General features: G+C 32.4%; 1 protein-coding gene across 4 annotated transcripts; it reads left to right on the forward strand.

Moving 5' to 3' along the window:
- The first annotated feature begins 4499 nt into the window (after positions 1–4499).
- On the forward strand, positions 4500–10870 carry LOC120086719. Of its 4 annotated transcripts, none has more exons than XM_039043498.1 (7): positions 4500–4870; positions 5059–5506; positions 5682–5926; positions 6095–6855; positions 6929–7018; positions 8785–9555; positions 10327–10870. In XM_039043498.1, the coding sequence occupies exons 3-7, from the start codon at positions 5818–5820 to the stop codon at positions 10393–10395; spliced, it is 1800 nt and encodes a 599-aa protein (XP_038899426.1). In that variant the 5' UTR covers positions 4500–4870; positions 5059–5506; positions 5682–5817; the 3' UTR covers positions 10396–10870. The 4 variants fall into 4 exon arrangements, with proteins under 4 accessions (XP_038899426.1, XP_038899424.1, XP_038899422.1 ...); XM_039043496.1 differs by having other exon boundaries at positions 5136–5538; XM_039043494.1 differs by having other exon boundaries at positions 5136–5506.
- The last annotated feature ends 829 nt before the right edge of the window (positions 10871–11699 follow it).

Genomic DNA, 11699 nt, shown 5'->3' on the forward strand with positions numbered 1-11699 from the left:
TTGAAGTTTCGACTTATGTATGCCAGAACTTCAAACTTCGACAACCTAATATACAAAATTAGCGAGATTCCCTTTGAGATTCCCTTCTAGAGCGAGATCCTCATCACAAAATTAGCGAGATTTCCCTTTCCTTGTCGATGGTTGAAGTTTCGACTTATGTATGTCGAAACTTCAACTCTCGACAACCCTAATTTACGTATTGTTTCCATGTTTTTTTTTGTTTGTCGAGTTCTCAACGTTCGACCTCTACATTAGTCGAATCCTCAACCCTCGACTTCTAGTCTCGAAATCCCAAAACAACAATATTTTTCAAAACAGCAATATTTCTCTAATAAGTTTTAAAAACAACAATATTAATATTAAAGGTCCTCTTGAAACACCCAATAAATTTGATTTTCATGGGTCTCTATTTAATTACAAAGGGCTTTTTTCAAGTGACAAACATATCATCTAATAAGGTATTTCATTTAAGCTATTTGTGTTTTTTTAGTACAAGTTCATCATCAAATGTGTATTAAAAATTCGTTTTATTTTGATATATGTTTGTTTGTTTTCGATTTTGGAACCCCTATATGGGCCTTTCTTTAATATTTTTGAAGATTTGAGTCAACAATTTTCAATCAAATGGTTTTATTTTTTATATTATATCCAAATTCTCACGGATTTAGTTGAATATGATGATTATTATTATTATTATTTACCTTTTTTTGAACATTCAAATCTTGAAATCAAGATTTAGTATCTTAATAATTCTGCTTTTTTTTAATAAAAAAACATTTTATTTTGATATTGTTTTTAAGCACTAGGTCTTCCTTTTATTTATTTATTTAATTTTAGATTTGATAGTAAAAAAGAAAATATCGAAAGAAGTTTTCCATTTCTTCCCTTTCCACAATAAAGTATCTTATTCCATCGATTAGTACTTTTTTGAGAATGTTTTCTTGGAAAAAATTATTCCGAAAACAAACTAGTTTTTGGTTGTAGTATTTTTTTTTTCCAATTTTTGCTTAAGGGTTTTAGTTTTTGTATTGAATTTTTACTTTAATATATTTATTATTTTTACATTTTATGAATGTTCAAATCTTGAAAATAAGTTTATTTATCTAAACAATCTAAGAAGATATAATCACTTATCAATAGCCGATTTAAAAATGTATTTAAATGTAATTAAAAAAACTATTTGGAGTTCTTCCTTTGCATTTAATTTGATGAATGTTCCATATTTTTTTAAATAAAATAAGATTTTGTAGGTAAACCATTCTTTTTTTTATTATTATTCTTTTAATTTTAAGAACATATAATATAATTTTTTTTTCTGATTACTTATTTTAAAATGCAATTAAATATTAAAAATAACATATAACTCATTTGATAATCTTTTATGAACTTTTAATTTTTCTTTAATATAAACAAGATTATGATCTAAATAATTTCTTTTTTTAGATTTTAAGGAAAAAAATATAAGTGTGTCGATATTGATTCTAAATCAAGACTTTTATTTTTAATATTGAATACAAATAGGTGCTTCATTTTTTTGAATATGTTTATTATTTTTTATATTTTATAACCTTCATAAGTTATTGTATATTTCAAACAATTATATATATAAAGAATATTTTAAATAGATGATATAACTGTTTACCGATAACTTTATTTGAAAATGAAGTTAAATATACTGCAAAAATCATCCCAAAATTATGGGAACGTGTATATATATATATATATATATATATAAGAATCGTTGTTAGTTAATATGAAGTCAAACGGGGTAGTTGGAGGTGAATTGACCGTACAATGGCTGAACCAACCTGGGCAAGACGGAGATCTTCACTCTTTTGGGCCGCGGAGACAAATTGGGCTTGGGTTGGTTCAGCCATGGGCCTTAGATATTTTACCCACGACAAAAGGAAAAGGCTCTCCACCTAAATAATTGTTACACTTCCATGGTTTTAAATGAATAGCTAATTCAGCTATTATTTTACTTTTCCACCCCTCTTTATCATTCAAATTTTAAGAATATATATATAACAAAAGTTTCTAGTGGCTATAAATTTCCTCTTGAAAAATCTATCACAAATAAGGAACGTTTGTCCAAAATTTCAAAAAATTGTTCCCATAAATGACAGCAAGAATTAAGTAAAAATCGACAGAAAGCTTCGAAGTAAAACAACGTATATTTGACATATACGACACAATATATTTGATATATATTTTAATTTTCTACAAATAAATCAAGACATATTTGATAAGTGCATGAATAACAATTTGTATAATTATATCATTTTATATATCGAACAATATATATATATATATATATATATAATATAATATTATATATATATTTTGTATATTTACACTTTTCAGTATATTTGACGTATACCTAGAATCTCAATAGAGAGACAAATGATTTACCCCATAAATATGAAAGAAAATAGACGAAATCTCATAGAAAGTATAATATATTACTTTGAAATATCATGCAGAATATTGACCAAAACTAATAAATAACAAAAACAAAGTTAAAATTTGAAAAAATGATATTAATAAAAAAGAATAATTAAATATTTCAAATTTTTTGAAATACTGGTTACATTGATTCGAGATTAAAGTTAAAAGTTCTTAATGAAATAATGATAATATTTATTAAATATATTGTATTGAACGGTTTTTTTCGTATAAAATTCTCAAAAGAAAGGGCATGGTTACTTTTAATTTAGAAATCAAATTAGTATTTACATCTGTTTAAAAGATATTAGTATTTAAATCTATCGAACAAACAAAGCATGAGTTATAATGTCATTCATATCCCCTAGAAAAGTTCTTAGTATATATATATATTTTTTGAGATGAGAATATAAGTTTTACGTATTAGTTTCTTAGTCAAAGTCAATATGACCTTCTTTAAAGGTTCGATCCTCATCCTCGCATTCGTAGTATTAAAAAAAGTATTTGTTTATCAATTAATTTCAACATGGCTTAATATATAACAAAGTCTACTCCAACATTTTTTACTATAATTGAAAATTGATAACGTGACCAAAAGCATATGATAATAATAATAGTAGTTACTTTAATTTATTGTACACATATAATTTAATGGTCTGAAAATCATAAACGTATATTGATTTTTTTTAAAGAATCAATCAAAATAAATAGCTTTTAACCACATATAATAAACAATTTGAATGTGCCATTATCAAAATGAAGTAAAATTGAAAGTAAAATAACTGAAGTAGTATTTTTATTAAGCAAGTGAAAAAATAATATGTATTATATGACGGACTTGTAATAATTATTTTGGTGAATTTTTTAAATCTTCTATATTTAGGAAAGAAGACTTGAGATTCCAAGTGTAATTTTAAAGCATTGCTAACTTTTTTTTCCCCTCTTTTGAGAAGAAATTCCAACTTAGTATTCAAAAAGTACATTTTAAAATCGAGCAAAACACCCTTCAGAAAATGAAAACGGCCCCGTTTGGTAACTATTTTGTTTTTAAAAATCAAATCTATTTTCTTTTCGTACAATGGTTGAATTCTTAACCAAATTCAAAAAAAAAAAAAAAAAAAAAACAAAATTTAACAAATTTGGTTTGGTTTTCTAAACTATAGATAAAAGTAGATAACAAATAAATAAATATGTAGGTAGGATTAGTATCTATAGACTTAATTTTAAAAAATAAAAAATAAAATACAAAATAATAACCAATTTACCAGATGTGACCTACATTTTTTTTATTTATATATGTTAGAAAACACGTGTCATATACAAATGCCACATGGGACTTAATATTTTGTTTAGGAACAAATAATATTAGACATAACATATGTTTTAAACTCATTTAAAAATATTTTTTTTTTCCAAAAAAGATTAGCTAGCATGGATTATATATCGGCATTTACCTGATGAAGTTTTGAAGTACCACAAAGTCAATAAACACACAAGATTTTCTATAAAGTTGCGGAGAGGTAGGTTTTGAAAGCTATATCTTTAATTCAACAATATCTATATATATAATTTTAATTTAATATAACATTGCATTAAAAAAATAAATATAATATCAGAGTACAAAAGATGAAGAAATGAAAAGTTTGTCTGATACTCGTTTCACTTTTCACATCATATTTTTTGTTGTTAAATTAAATTACAAAGAGAAGAAAAGACTCAAAGTAAAGAGAAATACACTAGTTCTTATTTCTGTTATTTGTTTTAAATTATTATGAATCAATTTAAAAATAATATTTTATTCAAAATTAATCAATAGATAGAGTTTCAAAACTTGGGTAAGATTTGATTTAGAAAGATTTGTTTAAAGTAGATTACAAGATAAAATACTTGATACTGTATAAACAATAATAATGACTTTGTCAAAAAAAAAAAGGAAAAACAAATTCAAAAAAAAGAAAAAAATTATCTCGTTTAATTTGGAATTAAGAATAATAATGAAAATTGAGTGTATATAAATTAAGTTCGTAGCTTAGGGAAGGTTGAGTAATTGGTTTTTAATATTTAAAGGAAAAAGGATATTATTTTCTCCTGTGAAGAGTGCCGTTCTTGGTCGCATGTTACATTTTCCAGTATCAATCTCCTTCTATTCGCTTCTTCCAATTCCGTCTTCGTTCTCGTCGTCTCTCGCATGGCGGACCTTTACCAATAAGCAGAAGCTCAATTCCCATTCATTTTCCGGCCAGAATTCAATCCCCATTTCCCCCCAAACTTCTCCTCCGATTTCTCATTCTATCTGCTCTCTTCTCCTACTCCCAACCTTATTGCATTCTTCTCACACGCATTGCTTTCATACACCCTACCCTTCATCACTTACCCAAACTCCTTTTCTTTTCCCTTCCTTCCATTTCCAATCGCTACTCTGAAGGTCAGTCTTCTTCCTTAATCCCTCCTTCCCTATTGCTTATTTGCTAGGATTTACTTTGGTTTATTTCGTTTTTGAGATTGCTGTTTATGATTATTGGTTCTGGAATCGAAGTTTATGTTAGGTATCATGCTCTAGGGTTTCATTTTTTGCACTTCTGTTGTTTTTTCTGATGTTTTACTCCACTTTAGGGGTCTTCTGATTGAATTGTTTGTGGGGTTTCAAGTGTTGCTTCGAAATTCTGAGTCTTCTTCCTCTGTCTACGTAGATATGATCTTCATTCCTATCTCTACCGCCCTTTTACGCTGAGATGAGGGGCTTCTGAGTTATTCACACTTGCTTCCAATTCGTTATTTGGGGGAAGATGGATGAGGGAAAGAGAGTTGCTCTTCTTCCTTCCGTTGCATTTCCTTTCAAATAGTTTTTATATCATTGCCATTGCGTTCTTCTGCGGCCAGGCTTCAAACTTTGCGATTACCACTTCTAGTGTAGGAGGTTTCAAGCAATATTGTTATTGTGAGTCAGAGCTCAGTAATGATTTCACTGTCATGCATGGATATGTTCAGTGATTATGATTTATAGGGTGGATTTTATTGTCGGTGGAGAATAATTCTGCAAGACAAGGGGTGGAGTTTGCAGGTCTGTTGATGAGGATTAAAATTTTTATTTAGGTCGAGTCAAATCTTTCCTTTCCATCCTTCATAGAAAATTGTGATATTGGCATCCGTCCTACTAGTTTTTTCTTTTCTTTCTTTCTTTTTTTTTTTTTTGTCTAACTCTTTTATTTCATTGATGCCTTTATAAACATTTATAGCACTTTCGTGCTCTTCCGCGGGCATTAGGAAGGACTAGTACCTTGGTGGTGTTTTGTCTTAATCATTATTCAAAGAATGTGGTAAAGGATGCAAGAAGTGTTATGCTGTTATGTTTGATCATGTTTAATACTCATTATGGAAAGAAGTGAACCTACATTAGTTCCAGAGTGGCTGAGAAGTTCTGGAAGTCTTTCTGGGAGTGGAATTTCAGCTCAACAATTTGCATCGTCTTCTTCTCACTCAGGTATTTTATAGTTTATTATATGTTGGACACCAACCTATTCAATTTCAATACTCTCTTATTTTTATTTTAATGATTATATGGTTGAATTTCTTTTCTTCCATTGTGGTGCCCACTTCCCATCACTATTTCATTACATTCAGTGATTTGGTATTACTCATTGTTTACTAGATATTTCTTCTCAAGCTCATTACTCAAGGAGTAGAACTTCAAAGAGCATTAGCGATATAGATAAACCACATTTTGATTTCTTGGATTGGTCATCTTCATCAAGCTCGAGGAGGAGTTCTAGTAATGGATCTGGAAAGAATGCTTACAGTAGTTTCAATAGGAATCATCGTGATAGAGACCGTGACAAGGAGAAAGAAATGTCAAATCTTGGGGACCCCTGGGGCTATGACTTTTCTAGCCCTCTGGTAAACATATTTTCCAGTAGAGTTGAGAAGGAAACTTTGCGGCGTTCTCACTCAATGGTATCTAGGAAGCAAGGTGATTTATTTCCTCAAAGAGGTGCTGTCGACTTGAAAAGTGAAGGCTATAATCATAAGGTTAACAGTAATGGCTTTCACTCAGGAAGTACAATTAACGGTATCACTGATAAGGCTGTTTTTGACAAGGATTTTCCATCACTTGGATCAGAAGAAAGGCAAGGAGCACCAGATGTAGGAAGAGTATCATCTCCTGGCTTGACCACATCTGTTCAGAGCTTGCCTATGGGAAGTTCAACTTTTATTGGCCGGGAGGGATGGACATCAGCTCTGGCTGAGGTGCCAACTATCCTCACAGGCAGTCTGGCTGCTCCATCATCTGTTCAACCGACTGTTGCTGCCACTTCTGGGTTGGGGTCCCCAAATGCAACAACTCCACGCAAGATGGCTGAAGCTTTAACACAGGCACCAACAAGAGCGCGTGTTGCTTCTCAGTCAACTGAGGTAGTAACTTTTCTTTAAAATGTCTGTAGAAAACATTTAATGCTGTTGATATAATGCCATTCTTTGTTTGTAGTTATCTGTCAAGACACAGAGGCTTGAGGAATTGGCTATTAAGCAGTCCAGGCAATTAATCCCAGTAACACCTTCGATGCCTAAAGTTTCTGTAAGTTTTCTCCATTGTTTGACACTTTTTTTTTTTAAAAAAATAGTCCATGGAACGGAAATCTATATTTTTCTATATTCTTCTGTTTATCTTCTTTGTGTCTAATATTTTGTTTCATATCTTCTGCCAATTGTATTAGTGAAGAATTTGCTTGAGTGATGTTAAAGTTTTTAATCTATGGACAGAAGCTTTCTTTACGAATTGTTTGCATGTTATACTTCTTCTCATGGTAACCTTAGGTCCACTCAGTGTTTGGAGACAAAATATGGGTAAAATAATAATAGATAAAATGTGGGCTCATAGCTAAAAAAGTAATAGCTAAAACATGATGGCATGGTGTAGACAAATAAGTTCCAAATTTGGATATTCTGATGGCATGGTCACATAGGAGACAGGTTTTCTTATCTGTTCACCATTGGATTTACATAATTGAACCTTCATGGTCATGAGAACATGTTGGTTGCAAACTTGCAAGTGCGATGTTGTTCTTCTAGTTAGTGTTTGAGTTGGAAAAATTTGGTAATGAAGTGGAAATGAAACTAGTTCATTCTCATTGTTAAACATTATCATTTATGGTCTTATTTTACAGCTGAATATGGAAGATCTCGAACTGTGACTGTGTGACCACTTCTTAGGTGAACATCTTTTTTTAAGAAAAACCAAGTGTAAGACAATGGTTCTATAAGAAGTGATGCCAAGTTCAGAACAAAAATTGTAGATTCATAGCTAAAGCTGAATGAACAAGATTGAGAGTTGAGACACGTAAAAATGTTATTACTCACATGTAAGTTACTGAAAAAGATATATATACATGGGACCAGATATTGTAAAGTTTTCAGAATTGGAGCTCCATAATGAAGCCACAAAAGAAACATTTTCTCAAAGATGCGAGGTTCTTTGTAGGAGTCTCGGAAATTTTATCTATTTCTTAAATGCAAATCTCCCGTCAAACAGATCAATGGCATTTAACCACAATCTCACTAAACAGACTCCCTTGTTCTTTGACTTCCTGTTTGACTGCAATCCATTGGCCAGTACTGTAGCTAGGGACCTAAGGTCCGGAGGATTACCATACCTACAAATGGACAGTTTCCCCGTGCTCTTTTGATATTTGATTTCATTCTCCTTTAATTGCAAAGCCTACCTTCATTGTACTCTATTTTGTCGTGTCAGTTGACTCAGTTCCATTTTGAGCAATACTGATTGCATTGTTCTGTATAATCCGATAGACTGATACACTCCGTTTTAAATTCTGATTTAGGACTTTTCTTTTCCGAGTCTTTTTTAAGAGTTGAAGGGGAACAATTGATTTCTGAACATCTTGGTTCCAAAGTATCTTTCATGGTCATCATATCAAATTATTCATCCTTATGGACTCTTAGACACAGTTTTGTTTTTCGTTTTGTGTTGTTTTTGTAATTACAGTCTTGCTCCGATCCTCCAAAATTGGGAGGCCTGCCTTGATGCTTTAGTTTTTTAAGGGGAGGGGCTTCTTGCCCCTCTGCCCCGAGGCTGTTTTTTGTGATTAATACAAAGTCCCGTTTCTTATCAAAATAGAATCTTAGAGGAAAAGGTATTGGAAACTTAGTGGTGATTTTATTTTATTATTATTTTTTTTATTTTTAAATTTCATATGGAAAATATTTCTGAATAATATTCTCTGCAACCTTGTACATGTTGTAGAAGACAATTGTAATGAATACCTGAATGTGTTAGAGTGCGAAACTATACATTATCTCAAAGTTGTTGGCGCATTTTCTTCTCAGGTTCTTAATTCTTTTGAAAAATCTAAGTCCAAAGGAGCATCCAGACCTGCTGAAATGAATGTGCCTGGCAAGGGCGGTCAACAACAGCTCTCCCTGGTGCAACATAATAGTCAGCCTCTTCGAGGTGGACAAGTCAAGTCCGATTCTCCAAAGACCACTCATGGGAAATTTCTGGTTCTCAAACCAGTATGGGAGAATGGCGTGTTAAAGGATGGCTCAAATCCAATTAGTAATGTTAACAGTAGAACTGCAAATTGCCAACCTTCTTCTGTTGCCTCTTCAGCAACACCTAACACTTTAAGGAACCAAAACAACTTGAATCCTTCATCCTCTCTGGAGCGGAAGGTAGCTGCATTGGATCTGAAATCAGGATCCACTTTGGAAAAGAGACCCCCTTCTGCTCAATCGCAAAGCAGGAATGATTTCTTCAATCTCATAAAGAAAAAAACTTTGGTGAATGGTTCCACTTGTCTACAAGATTCAGGTATCTGCACATCTTCCATCAAGGAAAAATCTGGGATAGTGAACGGGGAAGTAGTTAGTGCTGCAGTGCATCCTTCTACTGTTACTGATGATGAGGTAGCTAGCAATGGCGATACCACTGAAGAGGTTCAGAGGTTTTCTGAGGTTGTGAATAAGAGTTTGAGCCCTAACAAAGCATTATGTACAGATGAGGAAGAGGCTGCATTTCTTCGTTCTCTTGGATGGGAAGAAAATTCAGGAGAGGATGAAGGACTAACGGAGGAGGAGATTAATGCTTTTTATCAGCAGGTTGGGTGCTTGCTTCCTATCTTTTCATTAAAATTCTTGCATTCTGCATTACTTGTTTATCATTATTTGATTTCAATGTCTGTTTTCTTATTGAAAGAAACGTTAATGCCAGTATCCAGGAATAAGTCTGATCTTTCTTTTATAGACCTCCTGTTTTTTAATGCTTAATTGTGTTGAGAACTTGCTGGTCAATAATATGCATGGTCCCAGCTTGAACTTAAATTATGTCCCTCGAACAGGCCTGCATAACCATAAGCCCGATCAGTTGTCAACAGGACAAGATATAAGCCCAGAGTCCCTGGAAATCGTGGCATCAATTCTTGTGTTTACTAGCCTAAGAAATAAAGTATAATTGGTTTCCCAACGTTAAAAATATTCTAGATGGTATATGCTTTTTATTTAGCTGTTTGAAGAGACTAGTTAAGGTAGTTATAAGCTAGCTTGGATATTGGATGGACGCTGTGATTATCAAAAGGGAAAATAAATCACGAGTTTGTAACCTTGACCTACTAGTTATGCATGAGACAGGAGAAATCAAAACTTACATTGTCACTTCATTCATTTATTTTTCCCGTTTCATTCTCGAGGGTACAAGGGTCCACCGTTTCAACATCTGTTCATAAGGATAATTATGATTGAATCAACAATATCTAGTAATGCAATGAAATTTGACATTAGGCGAATTGCTACAGTAAAGATAATGTAAGAACTCAATTGTATTTATACAACATATTTCCGGTACTTGATATTCATTCAATTGTTTTGTTGCAGTACATGAAGCTGAAGCCATCTTTGAAGCCAATCAGATGTAAGTTACCAGAGCCCTCCAGTGCTGTCTGAATCATCTTTCCTGTGGGATCTTTGTCAGTTTAGACTCATCAGACTTGGTGATCCCGAATGCCTAATATCAACTTGTTTTTGTGGTAAGTTGTCTAGGGTTTCTTCCCATTTTTCTTTTAGTAGAGTAAAAAAAAAAAAAAAAAGTTGACAATGTTGGGCAGGAAGCAGAGACTAGAGAGTGAGTGTTGTTTTGGCAAAGTGCAATAAGTCAATAGGTAACGAAGTCTCTGCTTGCATACAAGTTTACATCTTGATTTTTTTTCCCCCTTACTTTTTCGTTTTTCTGAAGGACAGTTAGGAAGGGGTCGGATAGGTGCTGTACTTTTGTTTGCAATTGCAACTGAAGATGGTACTGCAATTTGCATATTTACAATATTTGGGCCCTTTTTGTTAATCTTTAAGATTGATCCTTAAAAAGGCCTGCTTTGCTTTTCATGAGTTTAAAGAAGGAAAAAAAAATTAATTTTGACCCTTAGTTTTATTCTATGCCTTTTTTTTTTTTATAATTAATTTATACTTACTTTATATCTTATAAGCATTTTTCTTTCTATTACGTGGCTTTTCATCCTTTTTCTAGTTTCCTTTCTTGGTTCTATTTCTCCAGAGAAGTTGTCCATTAAAAACCTCACCATCGACCTTAAACAGAGGAATTGGACTAGAGAGTTAATTGTTTAAGAAAGCAATCAAATTTGGGTGCATTAATTTACCGAGTGTTCTTTTACTATATTGTGCTTGGGAAATTTCAATATATTCAAAACTGAATATATTAAAATTTCAGCAAGGAAATTCAGTAGACCTTGAATGCTCATGTCGATCATTTCTTCAAGTTCTTATTGTGCGTGTAATAGTAAAACGGAAAAGCAAAAATATCGTGCTTCTATTTTTTTGGAATATTCTTCCTCTTCAAGCTGGTCATATTTTTCTCTTGGAGTTTCTTATGATTGTTCACCGTTGTTAGCCACTGCAGTCCGTCTTTCGCCGCTGTTGGTACAAGTTGGTTCATCTTTTTTCATTTTTTTTTGACACCGTCCAATCCAACGAGGAGCCCAGTCGTCGATCTACAAAACTCCAAAGTTCGGTGTCCATTTGACCAATGCATGAAGCTCACGTGCCGTCACAATCTCTCTGTCGTCTAAACCACACGCTGGCACGTGTAGTCACGTGTGCTACTTGTTTCGATTCGTCTTTTGTGGGTGTCATCGGAGTAGTTTCCTCTCTTTGGTGGTGTGTTTGTTTTGGTTATGTGCTTACTGTATGTGGTTCATTGAAGGAAAAATCTCTCCTAAAGTAGGGTTTGCTTCAAC

The sequence above is a fragment of the Benincasa hispida genome, chromosome 9, assembly GCF_009727055.1.
Source record: "Benincasa hispida cultivar B227 chromosome 9, ASM972705v1, whole genome shotgun sequence".
Taxonomy (NCBI): domain Eukaryota; kingdom Viridiplantae; phylum Streptophyta; class Magnoliopsida; order Cucurbitales; family Cucurbitaceae; genus Benincasa; species Benincasa hispida.

Excerpts from the sequence above, each read along its gene's own strand:
- LOC120086719 (XM_039043498.1), top strand. The coding sequence starts at position 5,818 with ATGGAAAGAAGTGAACCTACATTAGTTCCAGAGTGGCTGAGAAGTTCT. Across the intron at positions 6,856-6,928 it reads TTGCTTCTCAGTCAACTGAG|TTATCTGTCAAGACACAGAG; the intron begins GTAGTAACTTTT and ends CTTTGTTTGTAG. Across the intron at positions 9,556-10,326 it reads TTAATGCTTTTTATCAGCAG|TACATGAAGCTGAAGCCATC; the intron begins GTTGGGTGCTTG and ends GTTTTGTTGCAG.